At 33.6% G+C, this 26,902-nt stretch overlaps 1 protein-coding gene across 7 annotated transcripts in view; it reads left to right on the top strand.

The window, feature by feature from the left end:
- Positions 1-26,902, top strand: part of IPO11 (importin 11) — a 218,473-nt gene that overhangs the window by 144,892 nt on the left and 46,679 nt on the right. For 6 of the 7 annotated variants that reach the window (XM_081293441.1, XM_081293442.1, XM_081293444.1 and 3 more), the window contains 3 exons: positions 2,810-2,905; positions 3,539-3,652; positions 5,898-6,019. In XM_081293441.1, the coding sequence (XP_081149567.1) occupies positions 2,810-2,905; positions 3,539-3,652; positions 5,898-6,019 (332 nt within the window). Of the gene's footprint in view, positions 1-2,809; positions 2,906-3,538; positions 3,653-5,897; positions 6,020-18,323; positions 18,533-26,902 lie in introns of those variants that run through there. The other variant, XM_081293445.1, reaches the window with a different exon arrangement.

Here is a 26,902-nt window from a genome sequence, read left to right as displayed (position 1 = left end):
TGTATGTGACTTTGTGTCTTTAATTAATACCTTTGCATTGTTCCCTCATGACATTTATTGACTTTGCACCTCCTCTTTATTTTCGTCTTCAAAAAGTTGTGTTCTTGTAACATCAGATTTTTTGAGTTTTTAAAATTTGTTCTTTTTTAGATAATGCATGACAGTAGAATGTATTTTGACATATTATACATACATGGAGCATAGCTTATTTTAATTAGGATCCCATTCTTAAGGTTTTACATGATGTAAAGTTACACAACATTCCACATCAAGTCGTGTATTTATATATAAGGATAGGGAAGTTATGTCCAATTCATTCTACTGTCTCCTATTCCCATCTTTTACATCAGTTTTTAATGTTTACTTTAAAATTCATATAATATATATATGCATTTATTTATTTTCAGAGCTGAAATGTGTAGTTAGCTGTAATTATTTCTTTTTCTGTATAATGTTTTTGTAGTTTCTGAAATTAGTAATTATCTTTTTTGGTATAAGATTTTGTATATACTAAACTCTCTGACATGTCTTAGCTCAATGTTTAAACACATCAGGTGTTCTATTATTCAGTTTTCAAGAAGTTTCTTCCAGAACCATACTGACTCTCTACTCCCAGCTTCCTTCTTTTCCAGGATTATAGTTTTTCTTATATGTAGTGTTCTGTAGTTTTGCGATTATGTTCCTAATGTGGCTTATAAGTTTTTATTTCTGGTATTGATGGCATTTTACTCTAGAAGAAATCTGTTTTAGACCTTTACAGAAAATACACTTATGTTTCTCTCCTGAAGCAGTAGTGGGTTGCCCAGATGTGAGAAGTTCATCTTTCTGGGGATCAAACCTGTAGGCAAGTGCTGTACAGCTGAACCATATCTCTTGCCCACACTCTTTATTTCTTAAATAGACTTTCAACCAGTCATCTTCTTTCTTGTCTTTATTTTCAGTCCTTGTTTTCTTTCTTCCAATTTTTAGCTCCCCATTTCTCTTTTCTATAAGTTTGTAGTTCTACTAATTCCTGTGTTTTCAAGGAGAGAGAAGATATATGAGGTGAATTTGATTGCTTCTCGGCTTTCTCCATTGCCATCTTAGGACTCGGCTGTCTCTGATCTGATAAGTCAATTTCCTCTTTAATTCTTCTCTCCTGCTTTCATCTTTCATCCCCTTCATGTTCTTAAACTTATGTCCCCATGCCTCAAACATCTTTTTACAATAAATACTACAATTTTTTACAAAAATACTACAATAGTTTTACTGAGGTTTCAGAAGGAAGGAAGGAAGGAAGGAAGGGACATTAAATGAGTATTAAACAATCAACATATAGCCTTATTTTTCACTCACAGGTAAATAGAGTGTCTAGTGACATCTACCTCTGATACTCTGCCTACTAGTCTACATATTTTCCTAGTTTGTCTCTTTTCTTTCTAGACCTAATTTTTTAAAAAAATAAAATTTATTGAGGTCAGATTTAATTCTTTTGAATCTTATCTCCTCTCTCAGGATTTGGTATCTTATTCCTGGATCACATCTTAGATGATATAGTGCTTGGGCCACAGAAAGTTATATATTTTAATATTCTGGGTGGCATTCCCTTCACTTCTGACTCCAAATTAAAGCATATTGTCAACCACTTGTGCTACTTGCTTACCTTGGGAATGTTTGGAAATGCTGGTCATGTTTTTGACTGTATAGTATTTGGAGCACACTGTTATCACTTAATGAGCAGGGACACTGGAGGGGCTAAAACCTCTTTAGTGCATGCAATAGTTATGCAGGGTAGTAGTGATCTTGAAAAGCTCTGCTGGAAGTCACAAAGGAAACCTGGCTCTGCTCTGAGGGTAGTACTTCTCAGTCCTTGTCTGTTTTCATTCCCACCGCATAAGTTGGGCTGGAAGGATAGGGTAGAAGTCCTTCTTGGTCCTCATTGCTGCTTCCTGACCCCTGTCTTCCTTACTCTGAAAAAAATAAAAATAAAAGCAACAAACAGAAAAAAAAATTGTACCCCACTACTGAATTTGATACCTACCCATTTTCGTTACAGAGGGAATATCTCACTATGAAAATAATTTAATTTCATGTATTTATATGAAAAGGCTATACAACTAATAATATTTAAAAGAAAAAAATTGATTTCTAATTTAATAAATATGTAGTATATATACAACCTACCCCTTCAGCTTATGGATAAACTTTAATGTAGATTTATTTCTGGACTGTGAGAATTGATGTTAAACTTTGCCTTTCGCCATTAAAAACTGATGGTTTTTAGGGCTGGGGATGTGGCTCAAGTGGTAGCGCGCTCGCCTGGCATGCGTGCGGCCCGGGTTCGATCCTCAGCACCACATACCAACAAAGATGTTGTGTCCACCGAGAACTAAAAAATAAATATTAAAAATTCTCTCTCTCTTTCTCCTCTCTCACTCTCTCTTAAAAAAAAAAAAAACTGATGGTTTTTAAATGCCTTTCTGCCTGTATTAGTGCAACATTTTCTAAGGATTATTTGTTTAAAATGGAAGGGTAAGAATTATCTTAACAGCATGCTGCCTACTTTATCACAGTGTGATATTATCAAATATAATTCTGTGCAAGATTTTTAGATGTGTCTATTATATACCTTTTTAAATTGAATTGCAGTTTTTAATAGATCATTTTGTAAAAGTGTATCTAATGCCAGGATATAGCATACCTCATGTACTTACATGTTTTCTCAAATTATGTATATGATATTCAATGTAGTACTTTTTCTTTTCTGTGTTTTAAATGAAGCAAATGACTTGCAGCATTGAATTTACCAGTGTGCCTTTCTGATTTTTAGGTTGTGGAAAATGCCCTTAAAGTGAACCCAGTATTAGGTCCACAAATGTTTCAACCAATTTTACCCAGTGTTTTCAGGGGTATTATAGAAGGGGAGGTAAGATTTTTCTCAATCTTCTAAGGATAGTAATTGGACTCCATGGTTCTAGTTTTCATTTTTCTCCTTCATTGGAAAATCATTTCTTCCTCACTGATAAATGTAAAAGGAAAGCTTTTCTTATTTAGATCATATTAAATTAAGTGCATTTTCAGGATAAGTTGTGCACCTTTAATTTTTCAAACTTTCCCACATAGACATCTTTTGACATCTCTTTCATTCATGTATATGTGTATTCACGCACAATGATTTGAAGTAGAGTAAAACTTAGTGACTTAATTCTAGTACCTTACTATTGAGAATATGGGGGGGGGGGATAGTGCTAGTATTGTTATGGACTGAGTGTATGAAACTACAGGTATACCATTGATAAATAGTCTTTCTTTTTACTATACCTCAATATATGCATAATATATATAATCCATATAAATATATATAAATATTTTCCAGGTATTATGTATATCTGGTAATTTTGTGTGAACTCAGTCAATGTTGGCAGTTCATTCTAAAGAGAAGCAATATGAAGGAGAATTTTTTTTTATATTCCTATTGACTGTTACCATATCAGTGATTGTTAATAATTGTACTTATAGCTTAACACAATTTTTCATTTGCTGTATTTTAATTGTACAGAGGTATCCTGTAGTGATGTCCACATATCTTGGAGTTATGGGCCGGGTCCTACTACAAAATACTAGTTTTTTTTCTTCACTTCTTAATGAGATGGCACATAAATTTAATCAAGAGGTAAGAATTTTATGCAAACATTTATCCAAATATAAACTGGAAATAGTTGATGAAATAATGAGTCTTTATAATAAAGTTCTTTTGAAGCATTTAAATGTTTACATTTCTATCTTTCGAATATTTTTACCTGTTATTTGGGGTAAAAGAAAGAAAAAATTTAGTAAATTGCAATTTAAACTTTTACATTTTGATTTTGCTCAAAATAGGTGATTTTGTTTTGCTTAGCCTTAGAACTTTCAGTTGTTTATGGTTACAGTCTTCTTTTACTGTTAAATAATCTGAAACAGAACTGTTTTGCATATATGTATATATTGTCTGTTTCATTCTTTCAACAAACTTGTTTTAATACCATGGATTGAGAAAGTTTCTGTCCTAAATATTATGAAAAATGGCCTTTTTTAGTTAAGATTTATTAAACAATATCTTAACTGAAACCAACTACCAGGATAAAGATGTAGAGGATAGAGTGCATTTGATATTTCTAGCATTGAGACAGTTTATGAAATATTTTGGTTTATCACTGAAACAAATATAACTAATTTCAGGAAATATAAGGAAATATAAATTTTACAGTATATATAGTTTTTGCTAGAATTAAACTAATCAAATTAGGAATTCCACTCAGCCTTTGTTGTTATGAATAGATAGTAAAGATTTTTTCATTAGTTTTTTTAATTGGATAGAGATAATATTACATAGTTATATAGTTAAAACAGTTTATATTCTTTTATGATTAATGGAATATGTGTCCATATTGGATAGGATGCATATTGCAGACCTTGAAATCAAATTGGATACTTGCACCTTAATTTTCTCTTCTACTTAGATGTGAAGTTATCACAGAGAGGACTTTAGTGTTACAATTCTTGAGGCTACTAGTTCTTGAAGTATCTGACAGTTGAAAAAATAATTTAAAATTTTTTTTTAATTCACTGTGGCCTTTCAGGGTACACTGCACACAGTTTACACTAAATATTAATAATGGTATATACTAATATGTGTTTTCTTGATTATTATAAATATTTTGTTGAAGCATTTCTTGGAAAAAATGTTAAGAACACTAAAATACAAAAGAATGAGACTATAAGGTTCATTTTATGAGATCAAAGCCATGAGGTAGAGATTCTGGTATTAAATATACATTTTTAAAGGTGCTAAAAGTGGAAAAACATATAAGGAAACCCTGCTGGGATCCTCTTTAAATCTACATGATAGCGCACTTGATTACATGTTACTTTGTAAGTCTAATTAATTGTTTCAATGTGGGAGGTGGTTTGGGCTGGGGTTGTGGCTCAGTGCTAGAGCACTTGCCCTGCATGTGTGAGGCACTGGGTTTGATTCTCAGCACCACATATAAATAAATAAAACTTTAAAAACTTAAGTAAAACTTAAAAAAAAACTTAAAAAAGACATTTATAATTGCAGGGGCTGACAAATCTGATAAATAGAAACTGAAGCAGGATTTCTATGTTGCATTCTTGAGGCAGATTTTTTTTTTTTTTTTTTTTTTTTTTGTAAATAACTACATTTTTACTCTCAAGGCTTTCAACTAATTGGCTGAAGCCCACCCACATTATCTAGTATGGTCTCTTCATTGTAAGTCACCTCATTGTAAACCTTAATGACATCTACAGAATACCTTTTCAGCAAAAGCTAGTTTAGCCTTGGACCAAATAAATGAGCAACTTAGCCTAGCTGATTCATCACATAAAATTAATTACCACATGATTCTACATTATGTTGTTTTCATTTAGAGAATAACTGTCCTAGGATATATTGTTTGTTTTCCTTTGAAATTCTGCAATTTAGCTTACAACCTGCTTGTCCTTTCCTCTGAAAGTAGTAGCAAATCAGTCTGGCAAATTATAGAATGTTAATAATAATCATCCAACTGAATAAGTACCAGTTGATAATTTTGATAAATATGTGTACTTTTTAGTGTCCTAGGAAGTATGTATTTATTGGTGATTTATTAAATTATTAAAGTCACTCATTGGCCACATACAGATTTTTAATAAATATCTTTAGCTCTCAGGATTTATTAGAGTCAATTTCTGGTTTTGCTAAATTATTCCTTTCCAGGTTAAGGCATACCCCAAAATCAGATATTGCAGTTCTGTGGTTTGCTATAATTTAACTTTAACTAAGATTTAGGAAGTTTTAGCCTTTAACAGTACTTATCCATGAGTAAATAGAATTTCAAATATTTTGAGATGTGCCTTTTTTTTTTCTTTTCTTTTTTCAGATGGACCAGCTTTTAGGAAACATGATTGAAATGTGGGTTGATCGAATGGACAACATTACCCAGCCTGAAAGAAGAAAGCTTTCAGCTTTGGCTTTGCTTTCTCTTCTGCCATCTGATAATAGGTAAGAAAATGTTTTCTTAAAATTTTTTTTTTTTTTTTAAACATCAAATGTAAACTCAAATTTTCGGCCATCAGTAGTGCCTTGTGTTGCTGGGCAGTGTTGTTTTTATGAATGTAGATGATAATTTTATCAGCAGATAATGATGTGGAAAGTACTGATCTAGAAAGGATAAAATGGAACACGTTTTTTTGTTCTTGTTTTGGGTTTTTTTTTTTTTTTTTTTTTTTTTTTGGATACTGGGGATTGAAGGGGGTGAGGGGTAGGAGTTTAACCACTGAGCCACATTCCCAGCCATTTTTATTGTTTTATTTTGAGACAGGGTCTGACTAAGTTGCTTGGGGCCTTGCTAAATTGTGTGAGGCTGGCCTGGAACTTGTGATCCTCCTACCTCAGCTTCCTCGTTTCATGGGATTACAGGCGTGTGCCACCAATATCAGCTGGAACATGTGTTTTTGAGCAATGTGGGCTCTAGGTTAAGTTGGTTATATTTATTTTCCAGTTCATTTCATCCTTGTATGAATTTCTATTTTTTATTAATGACCAGATTTAATTAGTCTTATTTTAGGTCCTCTTTTTACAGAGTTGTATTAAACATCTAGTACTTCAAAGTCACTTTATAAAGCAGTTTATAGAGTATGGTAATTCAAAAGTATTATTAAATAATTTTGTTGGCTTTTAATTTGTAATATCTAGAGAAGTTTACAAGTTGTTTTTTTTTTCTCCTTAAGTAGATGAGGTCATTGTGCTATACTTACAGACATGGTAAAAATTCTCAATTGTATAAAGCAAATACAAAGTGTGTTGATTTGGACATATAAATAAGAATATTTATTGTCTTTGTGGTGTTTTGTTTTTGTGGTACTAGAGATTGCTTTATTCCCAACCGATATACGCAGCCCTTTTTATATTTTTTCTTTTTTTTAATTTTTATTTAATTTGTTTTAGTCATACATGACAGTAGAATGCATTTTGATATATAATACATACATGGAATGTACATACATCAATTATATTGTCTATTCTATTCTGCTGCCCTTCCCATCCTCCCTACTTATATTTTATTTTGATACATTGCTTTGCTCAGTTGCTGAGATTGGCCTCAAATTTGGCAGTCTTCTGCCTCAAACTCCCAAGTAGCTTGGATTATGGGCAGGTACCACTGAGCTCAGCTGATTATCTCCTTTTTAACAAAAACAAACAAGTGCTTAAAAATGTTAAGTAACATTTCCAAGGTAAGAGATCTAGCAAGCACAGGCCAAATCTGAACTGGGACATCTTAATTCCCAGACTTGTGCTTTTAACTACCAGTTGATATTGCATCCCAGGTGAGCATACACAAAACAAAAGCTTGCCTCCCTGTGAAATTCAGTGGTTTGATATAATTTTTGGAAACAAATTTAAGTGATCTCTATTTTAATTCATTACTGTTTTTCTTGGAAGAAAAAAATAGCAACTTGAGAATTATTCAGGCTTTTTGTATTGAAATGTTACAGAATTCAGTCCTTGGCAGTAATTAGTGCTCTGTAAAGGTTTGTTAAATAAAGTAATGAAAAGGAAAAATCCCTAAAGTTAATAAAGAGTTTTGTCTAGCATAAATAAAGTATTGAGATTATTAAGAAGAGGCTAGAAATGGCACAGATTAGGAAGTATAAAAATATATCTAATTTGATAAAAGGATGTTTGTTTTACATATTTCATGAGAATACTACTTGAGATATATGTTTATGTGAACACTATTCTTGTTACAACTTCTTTGTCACTTTCTGAGCATGATACCATCTTTTGTTTTTAATTGTTCAGTGAAGCTTCCAGTATTTTTTTTGTTGGAATAATTTCCAAATTTCTCTCCATTGTTTAGGTCTTTTATTTATACATAGAGGGAATAATCTTTTCTTCAGCTAATTTTCATATGAAAGTAATATACAGATTTTTATTTATATATGCCTTTGTTTAATGTTTTCCAAACAATATTCCTTAAAAGGCATAAATTAAACAAAAGCTAATACTTATAGAAGAGAATGATAATACTCAAACTTTTTTAAAAAAATTGCTCTCTAAAATGGCAAATCATCCTTCAACTTCAAAACAGTTTCATATAATCGAGTTCTAAGAATTTCAAATGAAAGTGTTCTTTTTGAGACCAACTGCTCTAAGAACTCTTCTAGATTCAAGGAAGTCACCAATATTTAACATAATGTAGTTGAATAATTCAAAAAGGATTTGCAAAAAAACAGCTGGATGTTTATATCTGATGGCTTGCTTTCAGGAGGAACTGCATCATAATCTTATGGGTAGCAGATCTACCAAGCTTGCTTAGATTGGATACTCGTTTTCCTCTATAATTCTCATATATCTTAAAAATAACATGTATTATCAGCATTTAGGAAATGCACTATAATTTAAGGATTTTCAAAGTCATTTTGTATTTATAATTTTGAACACATTAGGTTAGTAGAATCAAAGTAAAAGTTAGTTTCCAAAGAATAGCATTTTGGTATAATTTATAGTTAATTATGAACATGTTTTATGCGAATTTTATATTATTATGACCTCTCCTAAGTGAGTATTTAATATGCTAGAATTTTATTTTCACCTTTTGAAACAGTGAGTCTGTTGTAATATTTTATGTGTAAATCCTTAGTCTCAAGATTTTAGTACTTTTTCTACTGTAAAAATTAGCTCTTATATTTTTGTATGTCTTTTTCATACACATGGACAGACACACCCAGAAGTCTTAGTAACATTTTATTCGGTAAATTCATCCACTTAAAGTTAATCCAGTTTTTTTAGTATACTACAGTTGCCCAATCATTGCCACAATTTATTCTTCACTCCAAAAAGAAATCATGTACCCGTTAGCAGTTACTTTTCATTTACTTATTTTCTCCAGCCCCTGGCAACCTCTAATTTACTTTCTGTTTATATAGATATGCCTATTCTGGACATTTCATATGAATGGGATCATATGATAGTGGTCTCTTAAGACTGGCTTCTTTGAGCATAATGTTTTCAAGGTTTATCCATATTGTAGCATGTATCATTGTTTTCTTTTATTGCTAAGTAATGTTCTTTTGGATAGATATATCACATTTTGTTTAACCATTCATCAAATGATGGACATTTGAGCTGTTTCTGTTTTAGGGCAGGTATTAATAATGCTATATGAACATTTGTACACAAGATTTTTTTGTGTGTGTGTATGTGTGTATAGATATGTGGTTTTAATTTCTCTTGGGTATTGATGATGATTGTGTTTATAATCTTTTGAAGAATTTCCAGATTGTTTTTCAACGGGTCATTTTATAGTCCCACTAGCAATCTGTGAAGGTTTCATTTTCTCCATTCTGTGGCCAATTCTTATTTTTTATTGTAACTATAGTAGTGGGTATGAAGTAGTATTTCCTTGTCTTAGTTCATTTTCTGTCAGTATAACAAAATACCAAAGAATAGGGATTTCATAATGAATAGAGGTTTGTTTAGCTTACAGTTTTATAGGCAGAAATTCCAAGATCTGGCACCCACATCTGTTTGGCCTCTGGTGAGGACCTTGTGGCAGATGTCATCACAGTTGTGGAAGCATGTGCCAAAAAGACCACGTGATGAGATAAGAAGCCAGAAAGATTCAGGGGCCAGGTTTACTCTTTGTTGTTGTTGTTGTTGTTGTAATTATAGATGGACAGCATGCTTTATTTTGTTTATTTTTATGTGGTGCTAAGGATTGAAACCAGTGCCTCACAATTGCTAGGCAAGCATTCTGCCACTGAGCTACAGCCCCACCCCACCCCCAGGTTTACTCTTTTTTATTTATAACAACTTGTTCTCATGGGAATTAACCAGGGTTCCTTAAGAACTATGTTAATCTTTTCCAAGGGCAGCATCCTAATGATCACATTAGATCACACCTCTTTAAAACTTTTACCACTGTTTAGCATCACCCTACGAAGACCAGGTGTCCCACATATGAACCTTTGGGGGAGACACACCATAACCAAACCTTAGCACTCAAGGTGGTAGAAACATCTTTTAAGTGGTTCTGCTATATTATTACTCATCTTTGGGAAGTTTACTTGACACAGAGGCTTTTAATTATTAGTTGATAGATTATTGTTTATTTATTGATTGTTTTGGGTGCCATGAAATCATAAGTATATTCCTCAGTGTTAAAAATCCTACTGTTCTTAAGTTTAAATCTTCCTTCTTTTTTCAGCTATGATTCTGAATGAGCGTTATATCTGTTTCTTTGACTATACTATGAGGATAATAATAATACATCTTTTATAGGATTTCAATTGGTATTGATAATTCATACTAACAATTCATAGAGGTTACATTCTTTCATGTTTATTGCTTTTATATAATTCATATTAAAAACTCAATGGATTTAGTTGCTTTTATTAATGTTACAGTAGCTATTGGTATTACTATATCATTTTGTACTGTAAGAAGGAAAATGCATGCATTTTCTATTTGTTTTATATATTGATGGATTCTTCCAAAGGAAGCTTGTTTACTTAAAGTAGTACCCAGTGTTCTTTCTGCAGTATTAGACTGGCTCTGTTGCATGGCAGTGTCATTTTCATAGGGACACTGAAATACTCTGTATATGTCCTGGCAAATAGAATTCCTCTCCTGGATGTAGCAGTTATAAAGGTAGGGAATAATCTGTTATTCTGTAGGAGTGGAATTTGTGGTCTGTTACAGGTTTCTCTGTTCTGACCGAATTTTTCAGTGAAATCACTTCATGTGCAGACACAGATGCACTGTTTTCCTCCTGTGGTCATTTTGTGTAAAGTTTCCATTTAAGGATTATATTTGTAAGGATGCTGTATATTGATACTTGGAAAAGCCAAAAGACTAATACTGCACTCTGAAAAACTATCTTTGCAAATCTAAATTCTAGACATTTTAGGTCCAAGTATTTCAGTTTACCTCTGTCCCATTTTCATGGGTAAAGAAGAGAAGAAAGCAGAGAGGTTTGGTGGCAGAGACAAAAAAGGAAATTTTACCTTATTATTAAGAAAGGATTCAAAAGATTTATGCCAGTGGTATTAAAGGATGAGTGGCAACTTTCAGATCTCTGTGGACCTTACTTTAATTGCTTTCGTGCTGTATTTATCAGGGTAGTTATAATGTTAAATGTAATTCTTTTGCAGTTCATTTTGGTTTTAATTTTCTATACCTTTGAAATACACAGCAGAACTACAATACTACCTGCTTCCTATTCTAATATCAACCCCAACATTCGAATATACCAAACATCAGTATTTTTTAGTTGCTGTAATATGCTGGATCATTGTGCTGTGCATTAAGGACACATTTCACTTCACCTTTAGGATCAATTATTACTCAGTGTACTCTAGCATCTTAAAACAATTCTGTTGCTTTATTTATGTCTTCAGTCTACTGTCCTCACTACTTAGAAAATGCTTATAAATTTGGGGTACATTCTCAGTGCTTTCCTCACATCTAAAAGCAGTGCCTTTTAATAGATAATCTAAAAGATTATCTTTTAGATCCTCTCAAAATCAGCTAATATTGCAGTTTTTTATTATTTTCTGTTATGTGTGGAATTTTGTCCTTAGGGATTTGATTAAAAACAAATAATTTGGAATTGTTTATTGTAACAATGCTTGGATCTATGAAACAGGTGTAATAATTATACCCTACCTCATGGGCTGCTATAAGAATTACAGAGATAATATACTCATCTCGGTATCCCTGGGGAATTGGTACCAATAGTCCCCCAGATACCAAAATCCATAGATGCTCAAGTCCTAAACCTATATAAAATAGTGTAATATTTGCATGTGACCTATATACATCCTCTTGTGTACTTTAAGTCATTTCCAGGTTATTTATGATGATGAATATAATGTAAATGCTCTATAAATAGTTGTTATGCTATATTGTTTAAGAAATAATGACAATGTAAAAAAGTCTTAACATGTTTGGTACAAATGCAAACATCATACCCTGACTATATAGTACATAAATGGTCATAAGGCAAATCATGCACAAATAGCAAGTGCTGGAGAGAAATTGAGGGCCTGTGAAATGGTGGGGGGCTATAGCAGAGTGCCTACACATCATTTCATTCCTGTGAATTCAGCATGGTGCTTAGTGTGTGTCATATTCAAAAAAATTTTTGCTTAGCAGAATTTTCTGAAAATTTTTTTTCGGGATGTTTTTATAATCTGTGGTTGGTTGAATCTATGAATACAGAACCCACAGACCAAAGAACCAAATATACCTGAAAAATATTGAGAACTCTTTTCAAGCCACAGAACAACTTAGTTGTTAAATTAACCTATGTCTGATCCAGCAGTAGCAAAAGGAATCAATCTTATATTCTCCTTATTTGATTTCTCTGCTCCACTAACTCTTTCTGACTGTATATTCCTTTTTCAGGTTGAGAGTTGTAGGATTTTATATGTGGAATTTTTCTGAATGTGTAGGAGGCTGTTTTATAATACACAGTAGAAATTTGTGATATGTATCAGGGATTGATTATTGGTTACTGGCTTTGGAATGAAAAAGGCTGTTTGATGCTTTTTTTTTTTTTTTTTTTTTTTTTTTTTTGCCTGCCAAAATAACAGAGATAAATGATTGCTTCTTTAGCAGATCCAAGTTGTATAGATACAAGATAAGCCAGGTATGAAAAAGTTAGCAGAATGGGTTCTAAGAATTTGTTACCAATTTCCAGTTACAAAAAGGCATGTTTGTAGAATTCTTTTCCCACAGTTGCAAATCTGATCACTCTCAAGCCTGATAGATGTTATTGTTTGGAGCCCTGGAAGGCTTTGTAGTTGTTTATAAATACTTCTGGCAAATTTTTATTAGATGCTTTTTAGCACTAGCTATTAGACATTCAGTGTTGTCTTAGGTGTTATTTAGATTAACTTTTACTTGATGATGAATTTTCCTTTCACATTATCTCTGGATGTTCATTCAGCTCCCATTTAGACACTTTGCTAACAGGAAGTTCATGGTCTATTGAGCAGCAGCCCATATCATTGTAGGGCTTCTCTTTAGCAATAGCTATTTTTTAGAGAAGGGTCATCCTCAAAATGCTGACGGATTCCCAGATCTTTTCTCTTTACTTCAATATGCTATTCCCTTTATTCAACATGACCTTCATTCATATGGCTTTATTCATTTCATCATACTGTCTTTTGAGACAAGAAAATAATCAGTTTCACAGAGGTTATCCATAGTTTCTAGAGATTTACTCTGTCATGGACTTACTAAGTCATCTCTTAAATTTGTTAACATTTCCTTTTTTGTTCCTCCACTTCCCTCCCCATCCTTTTCTCTGTCACCGTCTCTTTTTCTCTTATTTAAAACTGTAAGGATCGTGATAAACTGGAAATTGGTAATATAGGCATTAATAAGAACCATTAAAATGGAAAGTACATGCAGGAAAGGGCAATTCTAGTATAGTTCAGATCTGAAATTACAAACTCTGTCAGCAAAACTTAGATGATGGTGGATAATAGCACAGGTGGGAACCCATAGTGTTAGAAACCCTCACCTCATGATCTGAAGCAAAAGAGAGAAGTGACCAGCATACCATAGTCCCCTCCAATGACATGCCTCCAGTGACTTAAGACCTCCCACTAGATCCCACCTCTCAATAGCATTAAACTGGGGACTAATTTGTTAACCCAGGGCCCTTTGGGGAGGGTATTTATCCATACCATAGCAGATGCTGTGTATCTATATACAAGTAGATGATATATATTTAAAAGATGATAATAGGATAGTTCTTTTTTATTATTCAATCTCTTTCTTATAAGGGCAGAATCTAAATGGAAAAGAAATAAATGTGTATTGATACCTGAAGCATGAGACTGAAGACAAAAGTCTGTAAAAGATAGTTTAGTAACAGGCATGAGAGCAAAACAATTCAATGGGTTGATTTCGTGGATGTAAATAGAGGAAAACCTGTTTAGGCAGGTGAGTGTAGTGTATTTATATTGGTAGGAATAAAAAGGGTTATGGGAAACCATTTTGATTTGCTAATTACAGAGCAAAATCAAAATATCAAATTGAGATTGGAGAGTTTTATCACACAGTGGAAATCATATGAAGATTTAACAAAACATGTTAAAGAATTTAAAACTCATAAGACTGTGGATTGCTGTGGAATAATAATACACAATCAAAGCTCAGGGAAATCTACCTTCCAATAAGTGTGAGAGGAAATCAGTAAACTTGAGTACTAATCTAAAATTTAATTGGCCAGTTTTGCCACTATGATCATAGCAAGGAAAATGAGGAGGTCTCAAATGCCTTCATTTTTCTCTGTTGATTTCTGGTCTTCTTTAGTCATGATCACTTGTCTCTGAGAGCAGATGAACTCCTAGATGAAGGAAGAGATAAACTTTGTTTTGCTAGATGTTGAAATTTTTAATAAATCAATCTGAAAGTTATTGTGTACTACTTAGACACAGTTACTGTGTTGCAGTCACTTCAGTTTTTTTCATTTTTTGAATCTGAGAAATGCAAGATTTATTTTATTCTGTCTTTTCCTTTAATAAATTATCTAAAAATTACATGTGGTATATATTACATATTTATATGTATATATATATATATATACACACACACACACACACACACACACACACACACATATACACATACATACATACACACACACAAAGATCTGAGTGTTTTTTGTCTGCTTTGGAAACTTCTGTAGTAGAAGATGGAATTATTATTCTGATCTTAGTATTTTGTGGTTTTCCTCCTTTACATTTTATTTTTATTTTAATGGACCTTTTCTCTGATATTTTCCCTCTTCAAGGTATGTGATGCAATTAAAAATCTATGGACAATGCTTTCTTTATTCTACTTTGTATTTTACTGAAATACTAAACAAAATGGACTTGAGAAACGTAGCCCCTGCCTCTAATTCATATCTTTTCTGTTACTGGTTGTGTTGTTTTCATTTTTCTTTTAGGGGAGAGTATGGCGGGGCGGGGGGCGGGGAGAGTGGTACTCGGAATTAAATCCTGGGATACTCTCCCACTAATCTACATCCCCAGCCCTTTTTAATTTTTTTATTTTTATTTTGAGACAAGGTCTTGATAAATGATAATCCTCTTGCTTCGTCCTCTTAAGTAAATGGTATTACAGGTGTTTACTGCTGCATCCAGTGTTTTATAGTTTCTTTGTTAATAAAATAACAGTAACAATAGCCAGCCACAAAGGATAGTTGTGAGAATTGTAAATGATTTTGATTAAGATCTGTCATCCAGTGTGTATCTCTGATATTTTTGTAGTTACAGAAAGGTAGATCCCTGGGTATTGTATCAAATATTTAATATGAAAATAACTCATCTAAAGATTTAAATATCTGGTTGTGAAATGAAGCTGTTTTAATATCAAGAGAGCTACACTGATATTTTAAGTGTACTGTGACAGTATTTTGTTTTGTTTTTTTCTGCTGTTGTGCATGCTAATCAAAGGATCTCCCATTAAACTACACCCCCATCTTGAAGAATATTAGTAATATTCATAAAAGTCAGAATTAGAAAACCTAAACAACCAGCTTTTTAAAAAATTTATAATTAAATCATATATAAACAATTTCTATTCAGTTCTGTAAATATATACTTTTTTTTTTAATGGTACTAGAGATTGACTTCAGGGGTGCTCTATCACTGAGCTACATATATCCCCAGTCTTATTTTGATCTTTATTTTGATACAGGATCTTGCTAAGTTGCCCAGTCTTGCCTTGAACTTGAGAGACTCCTGACTCAGCCTTCAGAGTAGCTGGGAGTATAGACGTGCAGCACTGCACCCTGCTCAGGGGTATAAATCTTAACCTTAGAAGTTACATTAGATGTATTTTGTTCTAAAAGATTCATACTAATTTAGATATATGTAAGGTGAAGTCCTTCACTCTTTCACACTGTGTCTTGTCTTGTGAATATAACCTATGTCAGTAATTTGGTATCCCTCTTGGAACCCATTGCATATGCCTTAATATATTAAGGTACTAATTGGCAGAGTGGTTTTTTTGCACACAAAAATGTTTTTGAAAAATTAGAAAAAGAGCACAGATATAATGTAACAGCATTCGTACTCACTATTCTAAATTTTTGGTTTTACCTGTTGATTTTAAAGGATTAGGGCATAAAATTGAAATCTTCAGTATGTATTCTGAATATTAAAAAATGTGTACGTGTATAACGAATTGAAACAAATAAATAATAGTATAAAAATATTTTACATATATAAAAAAAATTCTAAGAATCATTACCTCATTTACTTCTTACTTCAACTTGTTTTTTCCACTAATGATTATCTGTTGTTGATAGCTAGAGCCTATTGATGTTTAGAATCTGAATATCTAAAGTTTGGCAAATCACCCCTTTTTAAAAAAATTCTTATTTTTAAATTATGGGAGGATTTTACGTGTTTACATTAGAAAAACTCTAAATGCATTCTGAAAAATAAGTTCCTGAGATTTCCTTTCAACAATACTTTTGAAACACAGATAAAATTACTTCCTGTCTCTCAGTTTCCTGTATCCATGGCAACCTCTGTTTTACACACTGACTATAGAGGAACCAATGTTAAGAGTGGTGTTTCCTGAGCAAACTGTGACTTTTTTAAAAAAAGTGGAGGGCTGGAGGTCAGCAATGGCACAGAAAGAAATGGAGTTTAGAAATGTCGCTCTTCATATTTAAAAAGAACCGGTACTTGACTCGGCTGAGTGTTAATAACGTGAATTTCCTGTTCTTGGTAAGATTTACTTAAATATAAATATTTTTATTTAAATATAAATATTTATTTATTTAAATATAGCCTTTAGCTGAATGAAAGATAATTTAGTTTGTGAAAAATTGTACTTTAAAGAGCTTGTTCTATAATGTATTTTCATTATAATTTATTTGCTGTTGGACTTTAAATTTGATAAAGGGACATGTATTCAAGACTGTCTTCTCTACATCATTTGTCATCTTTGTTAGGATCAGTTGTAATATTTTACATTAACTCAGCAAACATTTTACAGTTCATTAAACTTGAATTATCATTTTGTCAAAAAGTAGGTTAATGGCTTGGAGGTGTTAATTATTCTAGAACATATTCTAAACATTTATGATTTTACATTGTCACCCATAATAAGGTATGATATATTGGTGGTTGATCCTAATTAGAGTACAAAAGTTTTAGTATTACAAAACTTTTATTTTAAGAATTCTGATGATTTACAGTTTCACCTTCTCTTTTTATAGCCAATTCTGATATGAACAGAAAAATCAAGAACAGGGCTATGTGTGGATTACAGTTTTCTCTGCCTTGCCCACAACTATTTCTGCTTGTTACTTGTTATCTTGTATTATTATTTTGTAAAGAGATACTTGGATGTTCATCTGTTTGTCGGCTCTGCACTGGGAGACAAATAAACTGTCATAACTTAGGCCTTTCAAGTATTCCTAAGAATTTTCCTGAAAGTACAGCTTTTCTGTATCTGACTGGAAATAATATATCTCATATAAGAGAAAGTGAATTAACAGGACTTCATTCTCTTGTAGCATTGTATTTGGATAATTCTAGCATTCTGTATGTGTATCCAAAAGCCTTTGTTCAATTGGGAAGTCTTTGTTTTCTATATCTAAATAATAATTTAATAAAACACTTAGATCCAGGAATATTTAAGGGACTTTCAAATCTTCGTAGTTTACATTTACAGTCTAATCAAGTATCTTTTGTTCCTAGAGGAGTGTTTAATGATCTTATTTCAGTTCAGTATTTAAATCTACAGAGGAATCACCTCACTGTCCTGGGGAGTGCTATCTTTGTTGGGATGGCTGCTCTGCGGATACTTCACTTATCAAACAATAAAATAGTGAGGATATCAGATTCAGGCTTTCAACATCTTGGAAACCTTGATTGTTTATATCTAGAAAGTAATAATTTAACGAAAGTACCATCAAATGCTTTTGAAATACTTAAGAGTCTTAAAAGACTTTCTTTGTCTCATAACCCTATTGAAGCAATACAGCCCTTTGCATTTAAAGGACTTAACAACTTGGAGTATCTCCTCCTGAAAAATTCAAGCATTAAAAATGTTGCTAGGGATGGGTTTAATGGAATTAATAATCTTAAATATTTGATCTTAAGTCATAATTATTTACAAAATTTAAATTCTGGCACATTTAGCTTGTTAAAGAATTTAATTTATCTTAAGTTAGATAGAAACAGATTAATCAGCATTGATAATGATACATTTGAAAACATGGGAGCGTCTTTGAAGATCCTTAATCTGTCATTTAATAATCTTACAGACATACATCCAAGGGTCTTTATGCCATTGTCTTCACTGACTCATCTTCAGGCAAATTCTAATCCTTGGGAATGTAACTGCACACTTTTGGGCCTTCGAGACTGGCTAGCATCTTCCTCCATTACCCTAAACATCTATTGTCAGAATCCCCCATCCATGCGTGGCAGAGCATTGCGTTACATTAAATGGACTGACATTACAAATTGCATTCCGTCTTCAACAAATGTATCCAGACTTTGGGCTGTAAAACCTCTTCATGTTCATCACAAGACCACTGCATTAATGATGGCCTGGCATAAAGTATCCACAAATGGGAAACATTTGGAAAACATTGAGACTGAGAGCGTTACTTTCTGGGATCGAATTCGTACTTCACCTGCCAATAGATTTTTTCAAGAAAATACCTTTGCTAATCCTTTAGAGACCACTGCAGTGCTGCCTGTGCAAATACAACTTACTTCTTCTGTTAACTTGAACTTGGAACAAAACAGTGCTCTACGGATTGATACTGCTTCAGTGTCAGGAAAGACATCTCTAATTTGTACCCAAGAAGTTGAGAAGTTGAATGAAGCTTTTGACATTCTGCTAACTTTTTTTATCTTAGCTTGTGTTTTAATCATTTTTTTGATCTACAAAGTTGTTCAATTTAAACAAAAACTAAAGGCACCAGAAAACTCAGAGGAAAATAGACTTGAATATTATAGCTTTTATCAGTCAGCAAGGTATAATGTAAGTGCCTCAGTTTGTAATACCTCCCCCAATTCTCCGGAAAGCCCTGCTTTAGAGCAGATTCAACTTCATAAACAAATTGTTCCTGAAAGTGAGGCACAGGTCATTCTCTTTGAACATTCTTCTTTATAACTCAGATAAATTTTGGCTATAAGAAAATGACAGTGTCACATGGACATTAATAAAACTGAACTCTGGGGGCTGGGATTGTGGCTCAGTGGTAGAGCGGTCGCCTAGCACATGCGAGGCCCTGGGTTCGATCCTCAGCACCACATAAAAATAAAATAAATAAAATAAAGATATTGTGTCCAACTACAACTAAGAATAAATATTTAAAAAAGAAAATTAAAAAGTAAAACCGAACTCTTTATAGAATTATATGCTTTCTTTGGAAATATCATGAATTATATGAGTTTAGTGTTATTAAAATATATGATTTTAATCATTGTGAATAGTGTATTTATTTAGCAGATATTTTCTTTGATAGATACTGTACAAAGTAATGTTAGTAGCTGACATTTCTGTGCACCAAGCACTATGTTAACTACTTCACATACTGTGTTTACGCTATAAACAATCTTAGAAGGTTATACTGTCCATATTGCAGGTAAGGAAACAATAGGCAGAGAGAGTTTAAGTAATTGTTCCAGGCTTTCACAGTTTATGATACTCTTTAGGTCTGACTATAGCTGATGTTTTTAATTTCATACTATATTGCTGCCTAGGCGCTAGGATTATAATTATGAAAAAAACAACATGGTTTCTATTCCTGGTAGAGCTTGAAATCTAGAGAATGTGCATAGTGGTCTGGGGTGGTGACTCAGTGGTAGAGCACCTGCCTAGCATGTGTGAGGCACTGGACTCGATTCTCAGCACCACTTATAAATAAATAAAATAAAAGTCTATTGACAATTTAAAAAGCTATTTTTTTTTAAAAAAGGAAATGTGCATAGTTATTGTATAATATGGTAAGTATTGTACTTGAAGAATGTTATTAGATTTAATATGTGAAGATTAGAGATGGCTTTTTGAAAAAAGCATCAACAAAACTGGATCATTAGCTAGATGCAGTGTCACACACCTGTAATCCCAGTGGCTTGGGAGGCTGAGACAGAGGGAATGCAAGGTCAAAGCCAGCCTCAGCAAAAGTGAGGCGCCAAATAAAATACAAAATAGGGCTGGAGATGTGGCTCAGTGGTCAAGTTCCCCGAGTTCAATCTCTGGTACCAAAACAAACAAAAAAAACTCCCAAAAAACTGGATCATGAAGAATAAATAGAAATTAGGTGAGTAAAGAAAGCTAGATAACACTGGGTCTGAAGTAAAGAAAGAGGAAGAATGGTGCTTTTAAGGAACTAAAATTCAATACAGTTAGAGTTGAATGAATGGAGGATAAGATCTGTGGGGGAGAGAGGTCAAATGATACAGGCTATTTTAATATTTTATTCTGAGGTCAACTGGGAGCCATTGAGCATTTTAAACAGTGAAGACAGAATCTAAATCATTAATCCGGGGTGAAGGTGCTAGAGGCCTAGATCAATATAATGGCAGCAAGGATGGATAGATAGATGGAGAACTTTGGATGTGAAATAATCTGCCTTGGCAATTATTGAGGAGTGGTGGATGAGGGAAAAGCCAAAGCTGTTAGACATTTGGCTTAGGCTATTTTTTGCTGCTTTCACTGAGCTAAGGAAACAAGGGCATTTAAGATACAGGTGCAACAAGATAATTAGTTGAGTTTTAGATAGATTAGGTTCATATTAAATGGCTAAGTGGAAATGTCTAGCAAGCAGAAGTTCAGGATATAGGTATATTTGGTAAAGGCTAGTAGTGCCATCATCCAGTATACTGATAGGAAATGATACACGCTTTACAGTAACCACAACCACTTAGACCATGATTTTGAGAGACAGGTAAGTGGGGAAAAATAAGGCTTTGTAGAAGATAATAAAGAGTTCCCAGGAACATTAGCCCCAATTGAGAATCTTTAATGTAGATGGTAATTGAAGTCATTCACTTAATGTAATCTTTTTCTCTGTTAGCATAATTTATACTTATGTAGTACTCTGTGGTATGTTAAGCATATAGTAAGTGCCCACATTTACTAATAGTGATCTGAATGACAAATAGGCACTTACAAAATTTCTTCTTAAGCATATCTTAAATGATTGTTGTTCTTCTTTTGTCCAATTTTTATTTTTTGTTATTAAAAGTTAATACCATTCATATGAAATCAGTCTGAATCTAGAAGTGCCTAAACTAAGTGATAATTTTAGTTTATATGGTGAAATGGAAATAATTATAAGAAGGTGGGTGTTTTGTTGTCCACTGTACCTGAAGACATTGGCTCTCAACATCACCCTTAAGCCTTGTTAAAGCATAGTTTACTACTTGCCGCATCCTGGCCCCTTCCAGAGTTCCTGTTTTGGTAGGTGTAGAGTGGGCATGTGAGATTGCAGTTTAACAAGTTGTTTGATGTTGCTAGTCTGAGGACCAGTTGTTGAGAGCCACTACATTAAGATATTCAGAGAAAAACAGAAGCTGAGCGATGGTTTTCAGGTGCATTAGAAATTGGAAACACTGACCATCTCTGACTCCAGAGTATTTTCAAAACATTGTTATGCTGTTCTCTCCCTAACTTACAGCTTTGCCCTTATTTGTAATTTCAGCAGAAAATGTAAATTTATTTTAAATCTTTTGTTTGTTTCTTTGTAAAAGAAAGTGATTTTTTTTATTTCAGCTTAAAAACTATTTTTTAATGATATATTTCTTTTCTTTGTTATATTCTCCCAGCTCCTACAATTCCAATTTTTTTCTCCATTACTAGTGATAGAAGCCAGAGTGCAATACCACTGAACTACATCCCAAGCCCTGTTTAGTTTTTATTGAGACAGGGTCTCACTAAGTTGCTGAGGCTGGCATTGAATTTGCAGTCCTCCTGCCTCTGTCTCCTGAGTTGCTGGGATTACAGGTGTGTACCACTGCACCTAACTTATTTTTTATTTAATTACTAAAAGTAATGTTTATTGGGAACAAATTCAAATAATACCAAAGCATAAAAAGTGAAAGGTAAAAACCCTCTCCGTGCCCCCCCATTCCTTATTACTTAAATCATATCCTCTTATTAAAGATGTTCAGGAACAACATAGCTGGCTATTTGAAGTCAGGGAAAATCTATATAACAAAGTATTTATCTTGATCTTAAAATTTCCAAATGAAAGAGAGTTATTCAGTAAATTTATCCATTTTTGGTTTTTATATATAGCATTTAATTTAGACTAAGCTAAAAAACTGTAATTGTATTAATAATAATTTATATGTGGAGCTGTAATTATACCCAGTGATATTCAATGTTCATTTCAGATTTTGACAGCACGTAATCTCTTTCTAAAATAGTAGCTAGTTCACATTTTACCATTGTTTGATATTTTCAGTTTAAAAATTGAAAAGGTAATTGAAGTTTTTTGTGTAATTTTTGTGTTATGATTTCTGTATTTTACTGCTTCAAGATTTGAGCAGCTATGCCAGGTTTGGTGGCACATGCCTGTAATCCAAGCAATTCAAGAGGCCGAAGCAAAAGAATTGCAAGTCCAAAGTCAGCCTTAGCACTTTAGTGAGTCCTTGTCTCCAAATAAAAAGGGCTGGGGGTGTGGCTCAATGTTTGAGTGTCCCTGGATTCAATCCCTGGTACAAAAAAAAAAAAAAAAAAAATCGGCTCCAAATAAGAATCTAAATTAATATAGCTATAGAAGCTTACCCTTCTTGGCTGGTGTGGTGGTCCATGTCTGTAATCCCAGTGACTAGGGAGCCTGAGGCAGGAGAATAGCAAGTTTGAGCCCAGCCTTGGCAACTTGGCAGGAGACCCTGTCTCAAAGTAAAAGGGCTGGGGCTATAGCTCAGTGATAGAGCACTGCTGGATTCAACCCCTGTTCTGGGGGTAATGTAGGCAAAAAAGCTTACTCCTCTTTAGATTTCTGTATTTCTCTACCATTTATTACAATTCTTATCTCTACCATCTATTGACGTTTATTTAAATTACAGCTTCCAGGAATATACAGGCTGTAATTTCAAGTGATTTTATTTCAGTCTGGGGCACAATTACATATGCCTGTAATCCCAGCAGATCAGGGGGCTGAGGCAGGAGGATCTCTAGTTCTAGGCCAGCTTCAGCAACTTAGAAAATGTAAAAATGTCTCAAAAGTAAAAATGGGCTGAGGATGTGGCTCAATGGTTGTGTAATTTTTGGTTGTGTAATTTGCACCCCTGGGTTCAATCCCCGGTACCAAGTAAATAAATAAACAAACAAAATATTGTGTTTCAGAAGGATTTTTTAAAATACAGAATACATTTTTCCCATTGATTATTTCAGGTAAAAATTTCAGGCTGTCTTTTTCCCATCTAACAAATGACAAGGATAGAACTCACTGCCATTTATTTACAGCACAAATTAAAATGTATGTAGTAACATAATTTTATGTGGAATTTCAAAAAACCATCTTTTACTTCTGGAGTAACTGGGAACTTGTAACATCTTCCTATCAGAACCATTTGGCAGTAATTGTTGGTGAGGGCTTCAGTGGTGTGAGATAGGAACTTCAACAGGAATGACCAAGAAATAGAAGATAATCACAGGTGATGGAGGGAAACAAGACCAGGGTATCTCATGGTCTTCTGATTGCCAGTGTTTTGATAGCTGAAGACTAGGTGGTGGAGAGAGGTAAGGGGAGACACTGTGAGAGAGTGAGGAAATTGTGTAGAATTTACAGGGAAAGAGATTGTATGTGCACCTCTTTGTTGTACCTAACTTTTCACTCAGAGTTCTGAACTTTCTTATTTATATTTAAAGTTTCTAGTTACTTGATGTTTAATACTGCCTTATAGCCATCTGTATCTTTTAAATCTATAATTGATTTTTATTCTTCTTCCTGTTGCCCTGAATTTTTGGTTTGGGGGAATCCTCCCAGTACTAGAAGAAGTAGTAATAGAATAGAGAAATAATTTTTTAACTTCTATAAGTCCCATATGGAAACAGATACACCTGTGTAGCCACCACTCAAGTCAAGAGAGAAACATTCAACATAACATAGAAGTAAACATTTCTTGAGCTTATGAGTTACATATATAAACTTCTAAATACTTAAGTTTTGAAGTAAAGGTGGACCAACATGTGAGTAGGAAGGACATTTTTACTCAACCACACAGCAACAAATAACAGGAAGATCTTTTATATGTCTTTATTATGCAAATATGGGAGAAGAAAACCTAGGGGGCCTTTTTTCTTAGGGGGTGGGGTGGAGACCAGCAATTGAACTAAAGAACCACTTAGCCATTGAACCACATCCCCCCATCCCCATTTTGAGACAGGGTCTCACTAAATTGCTTAGTGCCTCACCACTTGGCTGAGGCTGGCTTTCAGTAAACCTGTTGAGCCACTGGGATTATAGGCCTGTGCTACCACACTGGGCCTTAGGGGGCTTTTGAGCTGCTGAAAAGTAACTTTGGGACTCCCTACCAAGTTGTTCCTTCACGTACTTTCCCATGTCCTATTTGGACCTTGTTACAAGGTTCCAGCTCCTTTACTTACCTCTGTCACTGAATATAGACCATACATATGAACTTGTGATGTGCTCCTTCGCTAAGAGAAAGCAGAGTGAGGTATGTACAGTAAAACAGAAGGCTGTTCTGCTTGCCATTAGACTTTATACCCATCTCCCACTGATCAGTTACTTTTTTTTCTCTCAAGAGATCCATTTCATTTCCCCCCCATCTGTACATTTATTTTGCAAATGATATCTTTTTATATTCAGTAACAATAGGATCATTCAAAGTGTCAAAAATTTTCTCAATTTCAAATACATTTTATATTAAAACATTTATCATCACTTTTCAAAAAATCAAATACATTTCAAAACATTTAACAACAGTAATTAGAGGGTTTTACCATCCTACATTAATACTGACCAAGAATGTCTCCACGAAGGTTCTGCAGTTGATCCATTTCATTTCTTATAAAAATATTTGTCTTTTTCTGTTACTGGATGTACCTATGGAGAAATATGAATCACTTTTCTCAAATTATTATCTAGTTCCTTAATGACTTCACAGTTATGAAAACAATAGCAACAAGGTGATGTGTCTACATTTTTCCTATTACACTATTTTGAGCATAATATTTTTTGCTTTTTTAAAGTGCCTCTATTTCTGGTCACCACTTAGCTGGAGCTGGTAGGCTTGTGTGGCTGCACAAGGTGAAAAGGCTTGTAGGTTAATAGAGAAATAATTTTGGTGACGGCCGCGTGAATGAGAGGAATGTATAGGTGTACCTGCTGCTAACCTAGATGTTCCTTGCTTCATCGCTTCTGACTGGTTTAAGGTATCATGTGATACAGTAGAGGATTCTATATTTTAGTAGGAAATGCTTTTCTTGCCTAAATAACGTGGGGACATCATATACATGTTGTCTTAAGTTTTACCCCTGTCGGTTCCATTACCTTCTCTGCCTATTGAGTTTCCAGTACATGTACATCAGCCCTAGCCTGTTCTTAGTTTGGGCCAGTGTCTTTGGAAAAACTGTTGCTTTTTGCTAGGTACTTTCTACGATATTTTTTTTTTTTCCTAGCTTAATACCTAAGTTCACATTTTCTTTGAGGCACTGAAGAGCAAACCTTTTTTATGGTCTAATTTCGTTTTATTGTGGCTTTCAAAACCCCTATTCTTAATTAACCTAATAATAAATCTCTTATTTCGTGTTATTAGATAAAATTTTGTATCTCTGAAAGCCTCCTTAGACAACATCTAGAATCAGGACCATACCTACATATAGTTTTGTTTTTATTGTAAATACAACTAACGAGGTAAATTCAGGCAGTAGAATTCTCAGTAGATGGAAAGCCCCTGTGAAAACCTGGAAGCAGAAAGTGGAAAAGAGCTGGCAAAGCTGAGTAGCAGTGAGGTTAGACAAGGTCAGAGAGAGCTTAACAGGAGCCAGATCAGGCAGGAATGACTAAACTACCCTTAGAGGTTTTGATTTTAAAATGTAAGGAAAAGCTGGAGCCAGGGTTGTGCCTCAGTGGTAGAGTGCTCACCTAGTATGCATAAGGCCCTGGGTTTCATCATCAGCACCACATATAAATAAGTAAGTAATAAGATAAAGGTATTGTGTCCATCCACAACTAAAAAATATATATTTAAAAAAATGTAAGGGAAAGTTATTGAAGGCAAGAGAAAGATGTATTCAGATTTCACAGAAGAGCTCTGTGGTCTACTCTCTAGAAAATGTTTTAGAGGAAGCCATGAGTGGAAGGTTCTCTATTTGGAAGTTATGTAGGAGTTCAAACCTGAGACTGAATTGGCTTGTTACAACAGTGATAGTAGTAGGAATATGGAGAAATAGAAACAAAAAAAAATTCAGTGGTCAATTTGGCAGAATTTGATGATGAATCGAATTTTGGGTGAATGAGAAGAAAAAACTGAATTTCAGGTTTTTGGCTTGATTGCCTAGGTCATTAGGGATGTTCATTACTCAGATAAGGAAAGTTGAAAGGAGGGCCTGGTTTGATTTTCCGTTTGGTTTTTGTTGGGGAGGCACTCGTAGTTTGGTGTTGGAGATCTTGAGTTTGAGATATTTGTGAGATACCAATAGTGGATGAGAGAGCATACAGATGTACTTAGGGTTCCAGACCCCAGAGAAAGAGTATCGAATGTACTTGCAGTATATAGGAGGAATTTGCCAGAAAACTTCTAAAAGGCAGGTCTAACTACAAGATGATCACCCATTTTCCCTATTAGAAAATTAATAAGCTTTTGGAGCAAATTTCTGTTATATGAAGTTGTTACCTTAATTTCACAATTT

Source organism: Spermophilus citellus, assembly GCF_964194105.1.
Source record: "Spermophilus citellus genome assembly, chromosome: 1".
NCBI classification, from domain to species: domain Eukaryota; kingdom Metazoa; phylum Chordata; class Mammalia; order Rodentia; family Sciuridae; genus Spermophilus; species Spermophilus citellus.
The sequence above is the reverse complement of the archived record's forward strand: the minus strand, read 5'-3'. Positions and strand labels throughout refer to the sequence as shown.